At 42.8% G+C, this 24349-nt stretch overlaps 1 protein-coding gene across 3 annotated transcripts in view; it reads left to right on the top strand.

The window, feature by feature from the left end:
• OMA1 (OMA1 zinc metallopeptidase) overlaps nt 1–22901 on the top strand; it is an 86549-nt gene extending 63648 nt beyond the window's left edge. The window contains exon 10 of one of the 3 annotated variants that reach the window (XR_012130177.1): nt 4979–5146. Coding sequence is in view for 2 of the 3 variants with exons in the window: in XM_017651122.3 (XP_017506611.3) it covers nt 4979–5164 (186 nt within the window). In the remaining variant the exon portion in view is untranslated. Of the gene's footprint in view, nt 1–4978; nt 5424–22715 lie in introns of those variants that run through there. The other 2 variants (XM_073234001.1, XM_017651122.3) reach the window with 2 other exon arrangements.
• Nucleotides 22902–24349: the final 1448 nt, after the last annotated feature.

Genomic DNA, 24349 nt, shown 5'->3' with positions numbered 1-24349 from the left:
GTTGGATTGACCTCTATCATTATGTAATGTCCTTCTTTGTCTCTTGTGACTTTCTGTGTTTTGAAGTCTATTTTGTCTGATAGAAGTACTGCAACTCCTGCTTTTTTCTCTCTATTAGTTTCATGAAGTATCTTTTTCCATCCCTTCACTTTTAGTCTGTGTTTGTCTTTTGGTTTGGAGTCTCTTGTAGGCAACATATAGTTGGGTCTTGTTTTTTTATCCATTCAGTGACTCTATGTCTTTTGATTGGTACATTTAGTCCATTTACATTTAGCATGATTATCAATAGGCATGTTCTTATTGCCATTGCAGGCTTTAGATCTGTAGTTTCCAAAGGTTCAAGGGTAACTTCCTTACTATCTTAGAGTTTACCTTAATTCATTTAATATGCGATTATAAATACAATGTAAAGGTTCTTTTTTTTTCATTTCTCCTTTTTGTTCCTTATCCATTCTTTATATATTAGGTATCATATTCTGCACTTTTTGTCTGTCCCTTGACTGACTTTGGGGGTAGTTTATTTAATTTTGCATTTGCTTAGTAATTAACTTTCTACTTTCTTTACTGTAGTTTTATTACCTCTGGTGACAGCTATTTAGCCTTACAAACACCTCCATCTATAGCAGTCCCTCCAAAATATACTGTAGGTGAGGATATGGAGAAAGGGGAAACCTCCTACACTGCTGGTGGGAATGTAAATTAGTTCAACCATTGTGGAAAGCAGTATAGAGATTCCTCAAAAAACTCAAAACAGAAATACCATTTGACCCAGGAATTCCACTCCTAGGAATTTACCCTAAGAGTGCAGCAGCCCAGTTTGAAAAAGACATATGCACCTCTATGTTTATTGCAGCACTATTTACAATAGCCAAGAAATGGAAGCAACCTAAGTGTCCATCAGTAGATGAATGGATAAAGAAGATGTGGTACATATACATAATGGAATATTATTCAGCCATATGAAGAAAACAAATCCTACCATTTGCAATAGCATGGATGGAGCTAGAGGGTATTATGCTCAGTGAAATAAGCCAGGCAGAGAATGACAAGTATCAAATGATTTCACTCATATGTGGAGTATAAGAACGAAGAAAAAAATTGAAGGAGCAAAACAGCAGCAGACTCACAGAACCCAAGAATCGACTAACAGTTACCAAAGGGAAAGGGACTGAAGAGGATGGGTGGGAATGGAGGGATAAGGTGGTGGGGAAGAAAGGGGGCATTATGATTAGCATGCATAATGTGGGGGGAGCATGGGGAGGGCTGTACAACACAGAGAAGACAAGTAGTGATTCTGCAGCATCCTACTATGCTGATGGACAGTGACTGCAATGAGAGGGGAGACTTGGTTATGTGGGGAATTTAGTAAACATAATGTTCATCATGTAATTGTAGATTAATGATTACAAAGAACTCAATGGAAAAGAAAGAATAATAAAAAATACACTGTAGGAACTGTTTGTGGGGGGTAAATTCTGTCTGCTTTAGCTTATCTGGAAATTATTTAACCCCTCCTTCAAACTTAAATGATTATCTTGCTTGGTAGAGTATAGAGTATTCTTGGTTCGAGGCCCTTCTACTTCATTGCATTACATATATCATGCCACTCCCTTCTGTCTTGTAAGGTTTCTGTTGAGAAATCTCATGATAGCCTGATGGGTTTTCCTTTGTATGTAATCTTTTTTTCTCTTTCTGGCTGCTTTTAATAGTCTATCTTTATCCTTGATCTTTGCCATTTTAATTGTTATATGTCTTGGTGTTGTCTTCCTTGGGTCCCTTGTGTTGGGAGAGCTGGGCACCTCCATAGCCTGAGAGACTTATGTCCTTCCCCAGATTGGGGAAGTTTTCAACAATTAGCTCCTCAAAGACACACTCTCTCTCTTTTTCTCTCTCTTCTTCTTCTGGTACCCCTATAATACGAATATTGTACTGTTTGGATTGGTCACACAGTTCTCTCAATAGTCTTTCATTCCTAGAGTTCCTTTCTTCTCTGTGTGCCTCAGCTTCTTTGTATTCCTCTTCTCTAATTTTCATTTCATTTGTCATTTCCTCCACTGTCTCTAATCTGCTTTTAAACCCTCCATTGTGTTCCTTAACAATTGGATCTCTGTCCTAAATTCATTCCTGAGTTCTTGACTATTTTTCTGTACCTCCAGGAGCATGTTTATGATGTTGATTTTTTAATCTCTTTCAAGAAGATTGATTAGGTCAGTCTCACTTAACCCTTTTTCTGGTGTTTGTGAGATTTTGGTTTGAATCAGGTTCCTTTGATGTTTCATATTTGTTTGTGGCATCCTCTAGTACCCAGAAGCTCTACTCTCAGGAGCTGTTCAGCCCCTAGAGCGATGTTGGGGTTCACAGGGGAGTGGTGCTGGTGCCGGGGAGGAGGAAAGAGCTGTTCCCTGCTTTCCAGCTGCTATGTCTGTCTCCACTGCCATACTAGTGGGCTGAAAATACAGGTGTAAGCCTCTGTGCTTTGCATTTATAGCTGCTGTAGGTGGGGCTTCCCTCTGGCTGGCCTGACGCTGGTGCAGGGGTTGCCGGTTTGCGAGGCAGGTGCAGGCTGGCCAGGAGGAAGGCACAGCAGGCTGCATATCACTGTGTGGGTCTTTGGAGCTGCATAGCCAATCAGGGGGTTGGAGTACCTGAAGATCCTGAAAGTTCCCAACCTTCTGGGCAGAGTGCACCCGGACAGTCTTGTTTACCTGTCCTTCTCCTGAGCAGTAAGCTTCATTCAATCCTTGCCCCTTTAGCAGCCCTCTCTCGCTGTTAGGAAGTCTCTCACACTGCCTTCCCAGAGCAGCCAGATATGGATCCCTGTTTTCCACAAGCAGTTGGAATCTCATTCTTTCCAGGTACTCCACCTGTCTTAGCTTTCCAACCCCACCAGTCAGCAAGGCACCATGCAGTGTAGGTTCATGCTTCCAGAGCAGATCTCCAGGACTGGGTGTTCAGCAGTCCTAGGCCTCCACCCCATCCCCGCTCTGTCTCTCTTCCTCCTGCCCATGAGCTGGGGTGGGGGAAGAGCTTGGATCTCCTGGGTCACGGCTTTGGTATGTTACCCTGTTCTGTGAGGTCTGCTCCTTTCTCCAGGTGTATGCAGTCTGTGCAGCCTTCTTTCCTGTTGCTCTTTCAGGATTAGTTGTATTGATTATATTTTCATATTATATGTGGTTTTAGGAGGCAGCCTCTGGCTCACCTCTCACGCCACCATCTTTAATCTCACCATTTCCTCCATGTCTTTTCATGGCTTGATAGCTCATATCTTCTTAGCATTGAACAGTAATCCATTGTCTAGTTGTAACACAGTTTGTTTATCCATTCACCTACTAAAGGACATTTGGTTGCTTCCAAGTTTTGGCAGTTATGATTAAAGCTGCTGTAAACATTCACCAAGCAGGTTTTGTTTCCTGCCAGTCACTTAACCTCTATGGAGCTCAATTTTCTTAAGTGTAAAATTTAGTTGATGATTTCTAAGGATTCTGATGTTTGAAATTATGTTGTTATCTAGATTAAAAAAATAAAATCTTATGTTATACTGATTAGGAATAACTCAGGAATTGCCTGTATGGTGATGACATTATAAGTTGATAAAGCCTATCTAGTTGAAAGCAGTCAGGCCCTATATAGCAAAAATTATACATTCTCTATTGTGTTCTGATCAGTTAATTCTATTTTGAAAGGGGTATAATTCAGTAAACCCAAATGGAGGTTAGGAAATAATATCGTTTTTTAAAAAACAAAGATATTTATAGCAAGGTGATTTCTAAAAGCCAAATAAAACAAAACTGTGGATACAATCAAATGCCCAGTATTGGGGAAATGCAAAGTAAAAGTTCGTGAGGGCAGGGATCATGACTCTATTCTGACTAGGTGTACATAGCACTTTACTCAGTGTGAAGTTCTAAATATTTGTTGACTGTAAAAATAGTGAATAAAAGAACTTAAGGCAAAGAGAATAATTTTTACATAATATGAAAGAGTGGTGGCATTCTGTTCTTCCCTTTGCTGCTTTCCATCGCTCGTTGCTACAACTCAGCTGCCTTGGTTCACGCCTGATGTCTCTGTGTGAAGCTTAGCAATATCTCTTTTCACTCTTGAGGCCTTCCTGCTTTGGACAGTAGGTCACCATTTAGCTGAGGGGCTGACATTCTGTTTACTGTAGCACTATAGTTGTGAAACATTTCCTTGTTTTTTCAGTTCAGTTTAGTTTAAAAAATTGAACCCTCAATGGAGGTAAGAAACATCTTAAATTTATTGTACTGTGAGACAAAGGAAATTCAGACAAAGCCATTGTCACCAAAGAATTTGACTTTAATGCCTTTTTCTTATTAGTTTACTTTGGTAACTCATAGCCTGATTCAGAGTCAGAAGTGCTCCTAGACCCATGCCGCTGCCCTGGTCTTATTTAGAAAACCCTTTTCTGGCTTGCCTCTGGCTGCTTGCCTTCTGTTCCTGTGGACTGTAGGGAACATTCCCATCTAAGAACCTATGCCACCACCACATGGCACTATGGGTGTTTTGGTTGGAATTCTTCATCCAGATACTTTGGAGACTGTTTCCAGGGCCTGCATGGACCTCTTCCCTTGGATGCTTTCATACAAGGCCACTCAAAGTGACAACTAAGCCAAAGGAGAGAGGAGAAGAGAATGGCAGGAGCTGGGTAGGCTCTCCACAACCTTACACGTTCTGAAATTAAAGACTTATGATTTTATACCTGGCCTTCAATAGGGCATTGAGCAGTCATTGCACATGCATTTTTTTTTCAAAGATACTACTATGCCAAAAATAATGTGACTATTCACCATGAATTTATCTATGGTTCTCTTTCATATCTTGTAATAAAGATGCTTTTATTCCAAAAATAGAGTATATTTTTGTATTTGATTGTTTTATATAGAACATATTAGGAATAACTGGAATAATCTCAATAAATTTATATGTATATGTATTTTTGTATTATATTCTTTCTTTATAGGCTCTTAAAATTAGAGAGATCTGTAATTGCCCACCACTTGCTGGACCTGACCCTCGATTATTATTCAAACTCAACATGAAGCATTTTCTTGAAGCATCAGAGACAAATGACCTAAATATCACTGTTAAGAAACAGAAAATGGATACTTTTCCCATTCAAAAACAGAAGCAAATACCATTAACATAGATAGTTGAGAAAAGAACAGGCAACTGAGTTAAAATTCATGGCACGTAGGATATATGAAGAATGCATCAGTCCTTATTACTTTTGTTACTTTTAAAAAATGTTTGAAATAAGTGGATATTCAGGGTCAAATCATGTATATTACATGTATTATCTAAATTCTGGGTATTTATTTTTCATGAAATATTGATGTATTTTAATCTATTTTAAAATACCTTCAATGAGGAAAATGTCACAGAATAAATTTCTATTACACATTTTACTCTGTCTCATACTTGCTTTTTGTTTGGAAGGCTGATCTCTAGTGGATGATAAATCAGAATGCTAAGTAATTGCTAGGGTAGAGAGGGTTCCAACTGAGGCTAAACTGGTTTCAGAGTCTGGATGGTTATGATGAACTGGGAAATTGACAATCTGAAACATCTGTTTGCAGAAGTTGGTTTGCACTGGGGTGGGGTTATGTGAACAGGCAATCCTGGAATAGAGACTTGCCTGGTCCTCCCTTATGAACAGTGAGGGAGAAAGGCTATATAAGCAGAAGCTAAAGAAACTGCTCAGAAATTATTATGTAAGTTTTAAAAATCTATCACTATTTATATAATATTATTTGTACTCCCAATCTGGTGAAGTCTAGTGATGTTGAGGTGTATTCCTAAGAGGGACTTTTATCTTGAAATGCATTATATTACATAAATGGTTTCCTAGAGAATTAAAGGGGAAAGAAACTACTATTCAGTGAGTATCTACTATGAGTTGAGCTCATGTATTACAAAACCCTATGAGTAGGTTTTATTATCATTTTACAATGAGAAGCAGGCAGTAATATAACCGATGTCTCACCCTAGAAAGAACAAAAGTAGATCTATCTGACTACAAATATGACCATTTCCACAACTCTCAGGTATCTGAAACTAAGTTATCAAAAAGACAAGGGACAAACTCTCAGTTTGTTAGCTTCCTCATGCATGTCTTCAATATAGGCAAAAATTCTGAAAATTATGAAATCAGGGATCACTTATAGTATATCTGCAAGATGATTTTCCAGGTCCTCCTTTCAGACCTTTCTTTGAAAATTTAGATAAGAAGCCCGGACTGAGGCTGAATAGGAGAGTGGAGCCTCTTCTCCTGCCTGTGAAAGCCTGTGACTTCTCATTTGGGTGTGTCCTGACACTATTAAATTTTCTTAGACAAAATATTTACCTAGTTGTTAGAGGACAAGTTCAGAGTCTGTTTATGTTTTTCAGGGCCTGCTTTAGATTGCTTGAAAGGAATTTCTTGACCTGTACACAAGACAGTACTTCTAAGGAGGAGGCTCAGATTAAGTGTTCTCCATGTAGTCATTCTTTGCACTGCTAGTGATTGGAGTTATGTCAGATGCACTCTGTTACATGTACAGACATTTGGAGAATGTCACCCAGAGGTAAACAGTAAAACACACCATTAGATTTCCCTGTGGATTTCTTTAAAAAATAGTATAGTGTAGACCCTAGTCTGTTTTCTCTTTCATCCTATTATCACCTCTAATCGTATTGTTCAGACTTCCTAGAAAACATATACAAGTTGACATCATGTCAGCAAGAGCAGAGAAAATACAGATAACACCTTTATAGGATATAATGAAAAAGGTACTTTTCAGCTTATATAATCAAATGTAAAAGAAATGTTAAATTTCGGCTCACGGTTTTACAAGAATTTAGATAGCTGTGGAATGTTATATGTATACATATGCTCTGAGTTGTATGTGGAAACAACCTCTGTTCTGCATTTAGTTGCATAACGCTGTCGGTGCTTGTCATGTGCCCATAGGATTCAGCTGTTGCCTGGTTAGCTCAGGTGTTAGGAGCATGAAGCCAGTAAATCCAGAGCCTGGATTCAACCCCATCTCCCCTATAATGCAGATAGCTGTAAGACTGTGTCCTCTGAAACTCAAAGAGAATATGTATATTTATTGCTAGGTACCGAGTACCTAATAATTTTTGGCACATAATCAACACTCAGCTAGTATTTTACCAATACTATATACTCAACATCATCTGGCCAAAGGATTTAAAAAATGGGAGAAACACTCATACTTGGTGAAATCTCTGCCTCTTGGTAGCCATGGGACCCTGAGCAAGTCACTTAAACTCTACCCTCATTTCTTAATTTGTAAAATGCGGATAACCGCTCATGGGTTGATGTGATAATTAAAGGAAATGATGTACTGAAAGCATTTAGCAAATGTCTAGAGCCCCAAACAATAAAAGTAGCCACAATTTATTGAATGCTTTCTTTGTAACAAGCACTGTGCTAAGCATTTTCAAGCACTGTTGAGCTCCCCTGCAACTCTATATATGATAGATAGTATTTTATTTTCCACTATAGACCAGGGAACTGAAGTTTACAGCGTTAAAGATGTTGTTCAAGATTAGATGGTGTATTTCTTATGATTATTTTACTTTTAAGAACAGAAAAAAAACACCTGAAACTCAGTTAAGAAAACTTATTGCCTCATCTAACAGAAAAGCCCAGAAGTACACTAGCTTTGGACACAGTTTAGTCTGGAGGATCATGACAGCATCAGAGCAATGCTCTTTTCCCTGCAATGTTTCTCAGCTTTTGCTTCACCCTTCCCTGATGATATCAAGATGGCTGCTGGCAGCTGCCAGGGTTACGTGCTTCATTCATAGCCAGGTGGGGAGAGTGACTCACAACTATTGGAATAAGGCCTTCCGTACCAACTGCATGCTGTAAAGAGCATCTCAGAAGCAATCATCATGGCAGGGGATGGGACTTCCTGACTGGCTGCAGCTGAGGATGGCTACAGTTGGCACCACCCAAACAGAGTGACTGCAGATGGTAGGAGCCATGTAACCACAGGGTCCATTAAGTAACTGGAATAAAGACCTGTTACATTTGTCCTCTTGGATCAGGCAAAGAAACAAGATAATTCCTTGATGATTTTGAGCAAAAAACAATGAAGCGTAAATTTGAAATTGATAGGAGAGGGAATTTGCATTTGTAGATTTGCTTTACCATTTACAAGATATGATTTTTCTGACCTGAATTATCTCATATCCTCAAGACCAACCTATGCAATTGGAAGGACAAATGGCATTATTTACTCAGGGGAGAAAACTAAACCTTGAAGGAATTAGGCAAGTTATCTAAGAATGCACTTCGAGCAAATAGCTGAACTGGGATTAGAAGGAAAGGATTCATTGATTTGTAATCCAGTGCTCTTGCAGCAATACCATATTCTTTGGAGACGGAAGTATTGCCTCCATTTTTTATCTGGTAACCAAAGCCCAAAGATATTAAGCAGCCATGTGTCCAGCACTACTCAGCTTGAAATGGTAGAACTGAGATTCAAACACTCATCTTCTGACTCCAAAGTCTGTGTTCTTCATCCATTTTCTGCCACATCAGTTGGAAAATCTCATAAAGGAAGTGGAAATAAGAAGAGTTTATTTTCCTTCACCTATCACTTGTGAACAGCAAGGCCAATACCCTCTTTTCCTGTGTTCAAAAGCACTCATTTTAACACTCGGACAAGTGGTAACAATTTTCATTTTAAGTATATTCATATATGAGAAGGATAAAATTCCTGTTAATTGTCTCATAGCATGATTTCACTAGGGCCTGGAGAGTTTCTTAATCTGTGGTGAAAAAATCTCTCTCACTTCATTACTGGTAAGAAAGCCCTATCAGTGTACTACCCCATTTACACCTTACCCTCTAACTTCCATCAGAAAACCGGTAGCCCTCAAAGGCAGGCCTTTTAATCACCAAGGACTCTTTTCACATTTTCGTGGCTCTGTGTGCATGGACTTTTACATCACCAAGTTCTCTGTCTTGGAGGGCTGGAGCGTGGAGACTCATGACCAAAGCTCTTGCTGTGCTGGTGGTTTAGGAGATGAGCTCTCTGGGCACAGAACCTGAGTCACAGTGTGGTTATGCTTCCAGGTCTCAGAATTTCTCTATCATCCAATACATCATAAGGATGTCTGATAGCCATGCGATCCCTGGCATTACCAAAATCCTATCTGAAAGAAAAATGTGTGCTTTTAATTAATCTGGGTGGCCTACTTATGTGAGAGAAAATGTAAAATGTTTAGATAGGCTCTTTGAAATATTAAGTATAGCTGACAGATTCCCAGAACCATCTTCACCTGCAAGGGGGCCTGGGACCTCATTCTGGGCAGCATGGAGCTAAACTCAGATTTTTTTCCTCTTCAGAATGTAAAAGAAAAGAAAATTACCTTGTATTAATTTTTACTAGTATATCAAAGTAGAACAAATTTTTGTAAGGGGTGATGGATGGTCTACTTAAGCATTATGTTGTTTTGTATTTAAGGATATATTTTTTAAAGTAACTTGCTTTTGCACAAAAATAAGTTGAATTTAATTTTTTCCACAACTATTTCCCTCTGATGTTATAGTAGCCTTGAGAGATTTGAGAATAACATGACTAGTCTTATTTTTTCTTTGGCGATATGGGATGGTAACATTTGCTCTGCTTACTTGCAGGTTTATTATGGGTTTTGAATATAGTAATGTGTATATGCTTTGTACAACATCCCAAATACTATATCCATGCTGATTCTTGTAGTCCAGCATTGCTTTAGTCAAGGCTATAAGATTATTAGTTAGCAGAGGTTATTTCTAACAGGATGGCCTTTGGCCTGATCTGATATAAACCAGAGTTGATGATGATATGCTCTTACTCAAGTGTGAAAAAAAGGGAAGTGTTTTAGTTTGACCTCTGAGCATGTATGTATCTGTGTGTGGTTAACTTACTTATTCTATTATTCTGTAATGGCTCTGGTCTAGAATGTTCCTGATTTTCATCAATTTCTCTGTTCTGATGATGCCTAAATCTAGAGAAAGAAGGCTAATCTCTTCCCAGAATGGCCAGCCTGTTCTCTAGGTGATGGACTCAGAGAATGGGAGCTAATGTTTGTTCAGCCCTACTAAGGGCAAGATACCACAACCATTCTCACCTTTTACTCTTCACAGCATCTACTCAAGGCTTGGGTTACTTTCCCCATTTACAGGTAAGGAAAAATTACACACGACTGTGTAATTTGGCTGGGGTCACACAGATGGTCCAGGAATTTGACTAGTTCTGTGAGACTCTTACTGACTTTCACATGTTTCCTCTCACATACAGAAAATGAAAACAGTCATCAGGGCAACATAGGAAACATTTGGGGTCCTTTCCTTTTTCTACTGCCTGAGCCTTTTCTCCTGGTCCACAATCCCTGAAACTTTCCATGACCTCATCTCTTGACACCATCTCTTTGAATGCACCAACCAGCTAACTGGAAATTATTCATAACAAAGGCCAAGTGATCCTCAGGAACACAAATTGGCACATAGGTACATGAGTGCTCAATGGATTCACATCCAAGGATTGAAAGAATGAAGGAAGGAATGTATGAGTGGGTACAAACCAGCAAGCAATAGGAGTTACTTGAATGCTTGAGATAATTTTTTGGAGAAGTTTGTAACAGTGAAGAGAGTCTCACCCAGGTACCCAGGGGTATTTCTGTATCATTGCTCCCCAGTACCCTGGGTTCTGTAAACCTCCACTCCACCAACACTCCATGCCGGGCATAGGAAAATCCCTCTAGTTCTGCACCATCCAGTCACTCACTAACCTATTCTTTGCTCTATTTTTCTTCTTAGCACTTGCTTCCATCTGAAATCATAGCTTTACTTGACTCTATAGCTAACCAAAGTTATTTGGGCCACTAGTTTTGACCTGAGCTAATCACAACGAGCATACCCCTCCTTTCAAGAGAATTATTTTAGGAAGCCACTGAGGATTGAGGAACTGATGAATACAGGGGTTCAAATCCTGCCTTCCTCACCAGTTGTGTGATGGAACAAGTTGCTCTGCCTCTCAGAGCCTCAGCTCATCCTCACGTGTACGTTGTTGCACCAACCACGTTGCATTGCCAGCCTGCTGTTGGCCTGGGAGCTCCTGGAGGACCGGAGCCCTGTCGCAGTCATCTTTTTCATTCTTGACCCAAAGCACTGCTCTATACATGTTTCTTAAATCGATATAAAGAGTGGTAACTAGCATTACTTTTTAATGTTGCCCAGGCAAGGCTTCACAGTGTGTGTCTCCACAGTTCTATTGAAACAGGCTAAATTTCTTATGTTTGCCCTTAAGAGCGCAGCGTCTGCAGTTAAACAGACTTGAATTTGAGGCTGGCTCATTCTGGGCAAGTTGCTTTTCTCTGGAAGGCTTGATTCTTCCTCTGGAAAATGGAGATAGTAACATGGGGGTTGGTGCAAGGACCAAATATATGCCCAGGGCTCAGCCATTTTCCAGCTACACACACGGGCATGCCAGAAGTGCAGGGGGTTAACTTCCCAGGCTATCCTTCAACCACTGGGGGATCAGAGTCGGCAGATAAATGTTTCATCCTCTAGGGATGATTGTAGGACATCTTCCACAGTTTGTCAGAGTTCCCTGTGGGACTGAGCCCCAGTTGCCCTCAGCATTAACCCACTCACTGAATACTGTATGGGCTTCTCTCCTTTCCATCTCTGTCCATTTGCTCACATGTACTTCTGAGATCATTGCTAAATAAAAAACCTAGTACCTACCTACCCTACCTTAGTGCCTGTCTTGGGGCTTGCTTTTGGGGTAACCCAAACTGTGAAGTTCACTATCAAACTTGCTGAATCCCCATAACAACCCTGTTTAACAGATGAAGAGACTGAGGTTCGCAGAGGTGAGGTAACTAGCCCATGGTTACACAACAAATAGCTCTAATAATCCTTACCCCTCAGGATTGTTTTGAGAATATTATGTCAGCTATCAGATATAAATGGGCTTCATAAACTGTAATACTAGGCACAAGTTGCTTATTGTCCCTTCATAGCGCCACCTTTTCTGATGATAGCCACATGAAAAGTGATCCTCTGATGCCCAGAGTAACCATAAGCCCACCCAAGTACAAGAGCTAATCATTCCTTTCCAGGCTGCCCAGTCAGTCTCCAGAGCAGCCTCTCAAGTCTGAGCATATTATCTGTGATTCATAGGCTCTGGATCTGGAGTGACCCTAATAGCCACCCATATCGTGGGAGTTTGACGTAGAAATCATAGACCAGGCACAGAGCTGTATCTACACACATGTGGCAGCTCATCCAGGAGCAGAAGTTTATTTAACAGCCAGAACAGATTGCAGAGTAACACTCAACAGCCTCATCCTTAACAGAGAAATCTGTCAGGGGTTGAAATGTTAGGGAAATGCAGGTTGGGAAGACAAACCAGTTTCGGGGAAGCCTGCTCAGCAGCACTCAGACTTACTCTGCAGGGGATATTCAGGTCGGACCTTTCTAGACATGTGGTCCCAAGGGCTCAGCAAGATCAAGGAACTGATAGTGAAGGCAGCAGCCAGAGCAGTGACGAGGGCCGCCGTTCGTCACTGACCGGCAGTTCTGATTACCTTGCCCTTCTAAGCCTGTGGGCGCCATCTGGAGGTGTGAGGTGAGTTGGCTCTTTGGCGGTTTGGTTGGTTTATAATGCATGAAAGTACAGCATTATGTGAAAAAATGTCTTTCAAATCAGATACACCTTAGACAAATTACTTCACTTTCTAGGACTAATTTAATTTCTACGAAATATTTGAATCTATCTTCCTGCCCAAGCCCCTGTGAGAAGGTAGTGGATTTAGGCATGTAAGTGCCTGACACACAGTAACTGATCACTATTTGTTATTTCTCTTTCCCTCTCAGCCTTGTGGCTTATAGGGCACTTATGCCCAAAGATGATCTACAAAGGAAAGTTTGGGGCCAAAATCTGAGAGGAGATTTACTCCTTGCCACTCTTCAAATTAAGAGATTCTTTGGTTAGGCAGAGAATGTCAAGATACAAATGTAAGATGGGTTTTTCAGCAGTCTTTTGTTTTTTACTCAAGATAACATAGATGGCAACCAGGCATTTCCTGCGCTGGTTTCTTTGTCCTCTGATGGTGAGGTCTCTCTTTGAACTATTTCACATGTTCCAGCAGAGCTGGAGGGCCCTCCCTACCCCAGCCCCTTGGACATCTGAGGGGCTCGCACAGTCACGCTCAATAACCATGACTGGTCACAGACTCTTCCTTGAAGGGAAGTCCCTCTCCTGCTTTTGACCCTAGATGTTGATTCAGGCTAAGCCTCTAAGTGAGGCTTAAGCGAATTAATGATTATAAAAATTAAAAAACTGAAAACTTAAGTTATATTAGAACCAAATATACAAAGGGCAGGAGGGACCACTTCTGGGGCAAGATGGTAAGGTGAAGACAGGTGACACAGAAAGAACTCTTTTACTCCGATTAGGACTGAGGCAGTATGCTGGCCCAGCCAGTCCTGTGAAGAGCTCTCAACAGGGGCCAGGCCCACTGGGTAGGGAATGCTCCTTCACTGGAAATGTTCAAGCAAAGACAGGATGACCGCCCATAAGAGTTGTTGGAAAGGAGAGTCAGGCTGTGAGTGCACAGAAGTGAGGAAGATGGGCTGCAAGTGAGAGACCAAATGTCCCGTAAATGTGTTCTGGAGTATAACCAAGTGGACCCAAAGACTGGGTTGGAATGAAGTTGCAGCCTCAGCTAACCAGCTTTTCACTCTGAAACCATGTCTTGGAATATGTGCTCAAGGAATGGGTGTGATGGCCCTGCTTCTGGACCACTGAGGGTGATGGTGTGGTGGCTGGTAAAGGTCGGGTCTGGGTCCACAGCAGAGTCCTAGCTCTGCCATGTTTAGCTTTGAACCTCAGGTTCCACCTTGTCAAATACAAATAATGAGCTTGGTTTACCTCACAGTGCCACTGTGAGGATTAAATGAGATGACTATATGCTTCCATGAACATTTATTGAGGATGTACTGTATGCCTGGCCTTCTGCTGAGTTTTGATGTCTGGGTAAGCTGTAAAGAGCTCCCCATATTTAAAATAGTAAGAATTATTTTTTATTTCCAAATATTGTCCAACTTCTTTTTCCTTCCTACCCCATTAGGGGAAATAAAGGACCCCATTCATCTATTTTGAAATAAATTGAGCTCTTATCCAGGAAAACAGAAGAAATGACTCCAACAGACACTTTCCAGCAAGACAAATCCCCTGATGGCCTCTCTCTGCCACTGCTCAATAATGGTGTTTGCTATAAATCAGAGAGCTTCTTTATCAAGTGCCTTGGAAGCGCTTGGGACCGATTTAGCTCCAGACTGAGATTAATCACAAATGCTGCTTTAGAAAGAGTGATGGGTGTGAATAAGAAGGTTCAGTGGAGATCATTTTGATTCACCTCCATTGCTGTAGATAGCTGGAGTTTGCAGAATTAGGGATCTAAGTTTTTAAACATCGCGAAGTTTAAGAACAAGTATTGCATCTAAGCATTTCTATACCTTAACAATGGCCTGCAGGAACTAATGTTTTTTAAAGCACCTACTGTGTGTGTCAGACACTACACACTTTCATCAGCTTTTTTAATCCCCGGAACAACACTTTGAGATCAGTCTGGTTGTCCTCACTTCACAGATAAGAAAAGTGAGGCCTCTAGCACTGAAATGACTTGTACAAATGACTGTATGGCAGAGATGAGAATGAAACGTAGGTCTGTGTGACTGCAAAACTTTACATGGAGCCTCTTGGAAACCTGGCTGTAGATCCCTGGCAGCAGAGCTCCATGTAGTCACCAAGAAATACATGAGAGTGGCTTACTGGGACTTGGTCCCAGCAGTGATGCCTGAAACTCTTTTAGGGCCCAGCTTTAATGACATTGTTCCTGATGACCTCATCAAACAGTGGATGGATGAATGAATGAATGAATGAATGAATAAAAGTCCTCAGGCAGAGGAAGAACATATGTTCTATGTGGCAGCCATAGAGGGTACAGCACCACCCAGCACTCCCTTTAGAGAACCCACTGAGGGGGAGCATGGAGGGCAAATGCCCCAGCTGCCGGCCCACAGGGATGCCTCATGCACTGCTCCCAGTCATTGGCTGAGCAGGGGTACCCCTGCCTCCCATGAGGCACCTCTAGTGTTCCACCTTTGCTTAGGGACTCCCTCGTGGCCTTGCTGAGACTTTCTTACAACTGTGCTATGTCAGAAGCAATTCTGACTCAATCTCCCTTCCTCCCCACTCTTTTCATGTGTGTCACACCAATGTCATGCTCTGAAGGCATGCCCTGCCTACTCTTGCCACCCTCCCCATTCACATGAGTTTCTCCAAGAATCAATCCCGTCTTAGTGTCTGCTTCTTGGGGGACTTTGTGGACAGGTATAGCGATTCTATTTTCCCACCCCAGTGTCTCTGATACCAGGAAAATAGATCAATACTGCAATAGCATGGAATGGAATATGATAGAGCAGTGAAAACGGATGAGTTAGAGATATAAGCATCAGTCTGGTCTCAAAAAATAATGTTGAACAAAAAAAAAGGTACAGAATGACACATACAGTGTGTGATATTTATATAATATAAAGTTTTAAAACATCTAAAACAACGCAATGCATCATTTGCTCCCGTATGTAATAAAAGAAAAAAACAAAACAAAACAAAACCCACACCAGGGAATGATAAACACAAAATCCAGCAGAGGTTACCACCAGGGATTAAAAAGAAAGGAGAATGCAGTCAAGTTTCTATTTGAAGCTGGGTGGTTGGTACATGGTTGTTTGCTTACCTATGCTTTTTATATGCCTAAAGTATTTCATAATGAGAAAATTAATACATTTATGATATCATATCTAACAAATTGCCTCTTTTGAAAAAATACAAAAGTGATTTGAAATTGAATTTGTTGTAGACAATCTTGTCTAGGTTGTCACATGCCAGCAGTTGTTGAATCTTAGTCTTATTATGGCTTTTCCTGAACTGAGTAGCAATTACTTATTTTTATGTTTGTTTCTACTCTCTTTCTCTCCCCAACCCTCACTGGTCCACAAACTCTAAGAAAGAAGACCCTCAACTCCTCATTTCTGAACCCCCAGGGGCTATTACAATAGCAGGGGAGCAATATCTGTTTATAATGAATGTCTTTACTACTCAGGAGATAAGAAAACTAAGGACTGTGTAGAGAGCAGGCAGGTGGAACAAACAGCAGAGCATAAGTAACTGTTTTTTCCATATAGCCAGGAAGGCAGAGCTTCTGCTTATATGTAGACCCTACTACATGGAGTGACAGGTGCCACTGCCTGTGGGGCTGAGGGTCTAAGTTGAGTTGCTACCATTGTGCCAGCTACTTTGTTAAATGCTTCTTGTGTTTTATTTTCTATCTTCCCAACCTGGAAATTTGAGCATTATCATCCCTTTTTATGGATAAGGAAACTGAGGCTCAGCAAATTTGCCAGAGTCACCCTGCTGTTAGGTAGCAGAGGCAGGTTCACAGAAAAGGCTTTCTGGTCCCAGCTGTCCACTATGGGCCCTGCATCCAGCGACTGTGTCTGTTTTACATAAGGCAGGAATGCCTCTGTCTGCTGTGAGACTCTGCTTCCATTTGTTAATATGTCATTTTTCCGGCTCTCCTGTGTTCCAGGCCCTGCTGTGCCAGACCCAGAACACAGTGGTAAACAGTGCAGACTCAGACCCACCCTCAAGGACCCCGAATCTAGCAGGGGGCAGCACAGAGGCATAAGCAACTTGCCAGGCCTGTGGGGTAAATTGCATGGTAGGTGAAGGTCGGGGGCAGCAGTGGCACAAAGAAGTGGCCATCAGCCAGTGTCAAGATGTCAAGGCTTCCTGGAAGAGTGGCCTCCAGACGAGACCCAGGTGGAGCCAGGTCAAGGGAGGGGATGTGTGTGGACAAGGAGGGAGACTGTTCCTTCAGAAAGAACAGCCTCTCTGAGGCCTGAAGGCGGGAGAGTAAAGTGACAGGGCTTCAAGTGACAACCACTTGGACATCCTTGAAACATCCCTTTCGGCTGCCTTTGAGGCTCAGAATCCCATTTCAGGGACCTTCCCTGGGCACCCACATTACTTTTGCTCAGACCTACCCACCCCCTCTGTGTTCATCCAGGTCCTTTGAGGAAGCAGATGGTAGAAATGGAGACAGGATTAAACACCAGGAAGTCTGGAAGGGCAAATGCCTGTGAGAGAAACTGGGGAGGCTGGGGGTGCTGTAGTTTGTGATGCAGAGCTGCCTGAGTGAAGGAGAGAAGGAAAGGAGGAAGGCTGGGGGGAAATGTCACAGGCGATCCTGTTTGGCAAGGCTGTCTAGGAGTCCTTGAGCCAGTTACCTGTGAGATACCCAGGTCTCCCCTGAATGGCTCTGCCTGAGTGTCCCTCTCTGGCTCTGCCATTGGCTGGGGTTGGCCGGGGCGAGCATGGCACAGAGGCATGGGTTTCACAGAGCAGTTGGTGTGGGACCATTGGTCAGTTACATTCCCTGAAGTTAGATATGAGGGAGGCACTTTCTTGTTGACACCATGTCGCCCTAGGTTTGCTCCTCACACAGGCTGGCTCCTCCTTTGGCCTGAATGCTTGAGCTCTGACAAGAGAAGCACATCTGACCAGAGGAGTAGGGCAGTGGTTTGGATATAACCTGGAGCCGTCGCCCCAGCTCAGCACTTACCAGCTGGGTGCTTTAGTTAAGCTACTTAACTCTCCAGTTTCCTCATCTGAAAATGTTCAAAATAACACTTCCTCTCTCTTAGGGTTGTGGTAGAACTCAGTGGATTAAAGCATATGAGAAGTGCTCAATAAATGTTATCCATTGTTATATTCATGGAGCCATTTTGATTCAGAGGCTATTTCAATGCATCAGTTTGACAGGACTGCACCAAAATATAAAAACACTGTCCCTCCACCACTGCTGTGTGCCAGACACGCCCGAGCCTCACCCTGCCCTTGACCCTTTGCCTGTCTTTCTGGGAAGCTTCTGCTGACCTTGGTGCTTGGTTTGAGGTCCTCCTATGACCCTGCAGTCTCCCTCTCCCATGGAACTTGTCACAGTGACTGGTTGCAATTTTGTCATTGTCATTTCCTCCACTAAACTGAGAGCTCCTGTGGAGTAGGGACAATGTCCTCCCTATCCTAGCACACCTCAGACACTAGGCCACTCTGTGCAGTCTTGCAGGGCACATACCTGAGGGGAGTAGGCTACAGTCTTGCCCAAACTCTGCATTCTGAGCTGTCTGCCCGAATGAAAAGGCATGGTGTTCTAATCTGCGTTCACACAGAGCTGCTGGCTGCTCACCAAGCTGGGCACCACTGGGCTGTACCTACCCAGAGGAGGGTCTTTCTCTTTGACAAAGGTGCTATGTCAGCTAACAGCAGCTCTGCCAATCAGTGGGGCTTAAAACATATACAAAAGCATGGCACTGTCTCACACCATGTCAGCTTCTTCTTCTTGGAACTTCTGGAAAGTCGTGGACGAGCCCTTCTGAATCTGCTTCTGCCTCTGTAACTTGAGCAGTTGAGTTCATGTTCCTTTAAGGCATTCTCCTGCCCTGACATTCCTGGATTCAAGTTAGCCAGGTGTTTGGATCCTGCTCAGGTGGGAGGACAAGACTGCCCCATGTGGAGTTCAGGTCACCCACATCCTCTCTGCGACTGGGGTGAGCCCTGTCTGTCACCCTGCTCAGTTCTTACCTCCTTCTCGCAGGCGCCTGCCTGACCAAGGCTTCATACTTGACAGTTGATTAGGTGACTGCATATATCTTACTTCCTGTAATTCTCACAACAATCTAGTGATACTGGTGTTGTTGTCTCACCTTATATATGAGGGAAGTGACACTCAGAGAGGCTAATAACTTGCCCAAGACCACACAGCTAGTAAAAGAGAGTTCAGACTTAAACACAAATCTAGAAAGTGGAATTCCTACCCACTTTATGTTGCTTAAAATTTTTTTTTTTTTTGCATTGTGCATTTCATTCCTCCATTTAGAATAGAACTTCAAGCACAGGACACATGACTAGTTCCTCCCAAACACCTCTTGTACAGAGCAGGTGCTGTCTAAATGTTGTCTAAGTAAAAGCCAACAAGCTTGAGATGCAATCACATCATATGTCAAACCCCCAAAAATCCCTGTGCAAATACAGACCCTGTGTATGCATGACATCACTTTAGCTGATACCTTCTATCATGCACACAGTGCAGCTGGTGTGACACTTTAAGGAGATGTCTCTGATTAAAAAAAAAGGCTTCCCTGCCTGTGCGTGCCTGGGGGTGTGGATGTGTTAGCCAGCTGCCCTTCTTCCCATCTCTACACTGTGTTCTGCCCTGTTCACTCCTGCCTGAGCCCAGACTCCCCATCTCTTCTCACTTAGTATCCACTCCTCCTTGACCCTCCGGCAGTGAGTTCAGTTTCTCCCAGCTAAACTTTCCTGCCTTTTCCTAGCTTTGGGGCATTCACCAAGAATCTCCCAGACCTAGCTTCACAGATGTCCTGTGGGCAACCCCACAGTCTGCCAGTCTCAGATCCCCAGGCATGACTGAGACACACAGAAGGTGTATGTACAAGCTCATCTATGCCCATGACATCAAAGTCTTGCACAGATGGGTCCACCTGGACACGCAGATCCATGTCTACTGGGTCACAAGCAAAGATACAGATAGGGATTTGTGCCCATAGAGGCAGACATAGGGCCCACTTGCAAACCCACTAATATTTTGCATGCAAGGTGTGCCCAGATGCATAGGTACATCACATACACAGACTGCAATGTGTGCATGTGGTCCATGTGTTTGAGAATGAGTGTGGTGCTCATACCCCTCTGTATGTGGATACCAGTGTATGCAGACCTAGCACCATGTGTCCTTACATGCACATAAGGGCAAGGAAGGCAGCCTTAGCTGCCTCCTCCCCACAGAGGATTCCATCACAGCTTCTGGCCTTTTCAAAGACACTAGTTCACACCTTCTCATTAGAGTAGTTCTGCCTTTGCAGGTTGTCTGGCCCTAAGAACAGAGCCAGAGCTTGTGGTCTAGGATTCCCCAGGTGCCCACACACAATGGCCTGTCCCCTCCACACTCAGCCACTCCTCTCACCAGGAGCCCTCTGCTCTCAGTGGGGAAGCGCTAAGGCTCGAGGTAATTAAATCTCTTTGGACTTTAGCAACATTAATCTATACGGGGACACACTCTGACTCCAAAGGAAAAAAGCTTTTAATTTCCCAGCTGGAATGTGCTTTTCTTAGATTTGTTTCATGTGTGAGTCATAAGAGTAAAAATTACAGCATCCTCTCTCATCTTTGAGCATGTTATAGTTTATAAGACCCTTGTGTACTATTTCATTTGTCTCACAGTAAGCCTGTAGCGTAGCTAGTTATATGAATTAGCCCATTTTATGGATGAGGAAACTGAGACTAAAATAACAATTGTCACTGACTTCCTATGTTTCAGGCACTGTTCTAAGTATTTGCACATTTTAATTTTTGAAAATCCTTGCAATAACACTAAGAGGTAGATCTGTCCCAGATGAGGCAGCTGAGGCACAATAAGGTCATATGAACAGCCTGAAGTCACATACTTACAGTATGGCTTCATCAGATGCTATGTGAAGTTGAAGGGACTTGACATAGGGTAAAGGGTCTTTGAGAAAAAATCTAAAGCATGACTCCCCATATTCTGACTGCCAATGACCATGTGATTTTCACACATCACTGACTCCACTTTTGAAAGATTTTATCAAGTGTGAACTCTGCAGTCATTAGGAAGTAGCCTGCCTTATGACATTTTAAATGAGATTTTCTGAAGTTTTGAGAACAGTTTGGGGCTGCTCTAAACTTCAGAACATTGCTACTGGCTAAGATGCCTTGGGATCAAGGGGATCCAGGCTGGAGAGCCTTGAGATTGGGAAGAGAATTTAGTTAAGGCACCTTCTCAGAATGACTTCCATCGAAGTCCTGGCTCTGCCATTTATTATGTCCTTGGGCAAGCAACATACCTGGCTGAGCCTCAGTTTACTTCCCTGCAGCATCAGATTGAAACAATAGCACCCATAATGTCAAGGGCACAGCAGGATGGCCATGGATGCCCCATATGCCTCAGGGTGAAGAAAGAAATATGTGCAATTGTCAGAAACATGATATACCTGGCAGACGTATATGAAATAAGTTACGTAAATTGTGAACAGTATGTCAAAGTTCTATTTGTCCTAAGACAGGGTGGAAATCAGCACATTTCTCATCAAGATAGAAAAATGAAAACAGAAAAACCAGGAGCCCTTTGGAGTAACTCAGCAACAGAGAGGTCATTGTTTTCATGGGTACTCTATTGGGGTGCCCACAGAACTGTTCATCCCAGTGCTGCCTGCCTCTGTTTCCCTTGGCACTCTATGACTCTTCCTCAGCTGTTGAGTAGTTCAGCAGGGGTCAGTTGTGATTTTGTCCTCGGACACCGTGCTTATGTGCAAACAACTTCCGCAACAAGTTTGCAGTCCCCATGGCAATCGCTGAGTGGCTCTGGCTCTCCAAAGCCTCCATCTCTTTTGTGTCTCTGCCTTTGCTCTCTCCTTATGTAGAACTGTTCCAAGAGAATGATCTCAAGTCTCACTGTGTTGGGAGAAGCACCAAGGCTCTAGATCTATACTTTGGATGATGAGCCTCCATCAGCATTGGAAATTTTAAGCATCCAGTACAAATGTATACATTTCTTCATTTACATATTATATAGTTACTTCTGTACTAACATTTTATGTGTAAGATACACATAAATGGAGATCTGTAAGATGGAAACTTTTTTTTTTTTTACATAATTATTTTTTATTGAAGGGTAGTTGACACACAGTATTACATTAGTTTCAGGTGTACAACACAGTGATTGAACATTTATATACATGATAATTCTAGGTACCAGCTATCACCATACCAAGTTGTTACAATATTTTGACTATATTCCTTATGCTATACATTACATCCCAGTTACTTATTTATTTTACAATTGGAAGTGTGTGTATATATATATATATATATTTTTTTTGTGAGGGCATCTCTCATATTTATTGATCAAGTGGTTGTTAACAATAATAAAATTCTGTATAGGGGGGTCAATGCTCAATGCACAATCATTAATCCACCCCAAGCCTAATTTCCATCAGTCTCCAATCTTCTGAAGCATAACAAACAAGTTCTTACATGGAGAACAAATTCTTACATAGTGAATAAGTTACATGGTGAACATTACAAGGGCAGTCATCACAGAAGCTTTCAGTTTTGCTCATGCATTATGAACTATAAACAATCAGTTCAAATATGAATACTCATTTGATTTTTATACTTGATTTATATGTGGATACCACATTTCTCTCTTTATTATTATTATTTTTAATAAAATGCTGAAGTTGTAGGTAGATACAAGATAAAGGTAGAAAACATAGTTCAGTGTTGTAAGAGAGAAAATGTAGATGATCAGGTGTGTGCCTGTAGACTATGTGTTAATCCAAGCTAGGGAAACTTTTTTTAAAGCATGAGATAAACAATTATCCAAAGTAATTTATTAATGAGACAAAAATGCTTGTTGTACTAAAATATTATGTTTTTGAAAATCTTGGTTTAATACTTTATGAAGTAGTTATTCAAAGGTCTAGTCCAAAGTCAGTTTATATCAGGGGTCAGATTTAATCATTGTCTTTGAAGGGCCCCCACCAGTAAGATGGCGAACTTTCGGCTTCTCTTCTGGGTCCTCGGTTCCTGATGGCGCCACCTGAACACCAATCACCTCTCTCTCCCCTCCCACTCCCAGCACCTAGCCAATAGCCACCAGCCCCGTAGAAGTGACACCTCAATCAGCTCATGCCCCTTCCTATATAACCCAGCACCTTTCCCTAATAAAGTGGAATTCTCCGGTGAATTACTGCTGTGTGTCGCTCCTTTCCTTTCATTGGTGCTGAAACCCAGGAGACGGGACACCCCAACTGGGTCCCGTCTTCCCCCCGACACCAGTAGCAGCCTGCCCTCGTCCTCTTTTTCCGGCACTGGCTCATCACACTCACCACTCCTCTCTGGCCTTTAGGTAAGTTTTCCCCTGGAGCGGGCCACTCTTCCCCGAGCTATCTCAGTGCCATTGACCATCATCGTCCGGCAAGGCCCTGATGTTCGGGGACAAGGAGGGAACTCTCCCCGCCTCAGGCCTTCACAGCTGTGGCGGACCCTCAGGCCCCTCCTCCAACAGCCATAAATCCCCGCCTCAGGCCTTCACGGCTGCAGCAGACCCTCAGGCCCCCCTCCAACAGCCATAAATTGCCGCCTCCGTCCTTCACAGCTGCTGCAGACCCTCAGGCCCCCCTCCAACAGCCATAAGCGAGGTGACTCCTTTGCAGATGAGAACGCTCCCTTTTCCCCCCTCCTCCTTCCTTTCTGTCTGCCAAAATCCGTTCTGTCCGCCGAAAATTCCTAGTACTAGGTACCTCGTGACTCTGGCACTCTGCCTTCTTAGGGAAGTCTGGGTGATGACCCACACTTCCTAAGAAATTCCGACTCGTATACGAGTTTCTGCAGAGACCACCAAGGATCATCGGGGACGCCCTTTGTCTCCTTGCGGTCTGCCTCCAGTCCGAGGATCTATGTTCGTCTTCCCCTGTTTGTCTCCTTCTCTGTCCTTTAGCCATGGGAGCCTCCTCATCCCACCCTGAAAGTTCATCTCTTGAATGCCTGCTTAAGCACCTGGCTACCCTCTCCCTGACGCCTGATATAAAACCAAAACTTCTCCATAAATACTGCTCCCAAGATTGGCCGACATACCCCCTAGACAATAACAACCAGTGGCCTACAGGGGAAACTCTTGATCCTAACATCACTCGCGATCTCTTTAACTACTGCCAGCACCTGAAAAAATGGAAGGAGATTCCCTGTATCGAAACTTTCTGCCTCCTCCTCCCCCCGCCTCCCCCAAGTTCTCCTAGCCTGCAAGCCGCTGCCCCGGCAGAAGCCTCCCGTTCACTCCCTTCCCCTTCTTCTACAACAGCCCTTCTCCCTTCCTCCCCCACCATCTTCTCCCCATCTCACCTCCTCTGCCTTCGTCCCCCGCAGATTAAGCCTGAGCCTTTCAGCCCCCTTTAACTAGGTCCCAGGGGCCTCCTCCATCTTTGCCCTCATCACCTGTTTCTCCCCTGTTGAGGACCTCCTTTGTCTTCTCACATGTTTGTAGGGAGAATGGGAAAGTACTTTCCCCCATGTCTGAACGCAGCATGGGAAAGCACAAGCTTGAGAACAACCGGTGCAGTCCTTGGAAGTTATCTGTCCACAAAAGCATATCTTGTCCTCGAAGATGA

Source organism: Manis javanica, chromosome 4 (assembly GCF_040802235.1).
Source record: "Manis javanica isolate MJ-LG chromosome 4, MJ_LKY, whole genome shotgun sequence".
Lineage (NCBI taxonomy): Eukaryota > Metazoa > Chordata > Mammalia > Pholidota > Manidae > Manis > Manis javanica.
The sequence above is the reverse complement of the archived record's forward strand: the minus strand, read 5'-3'. Positions and strand labels throughout refer to the sequence as shown.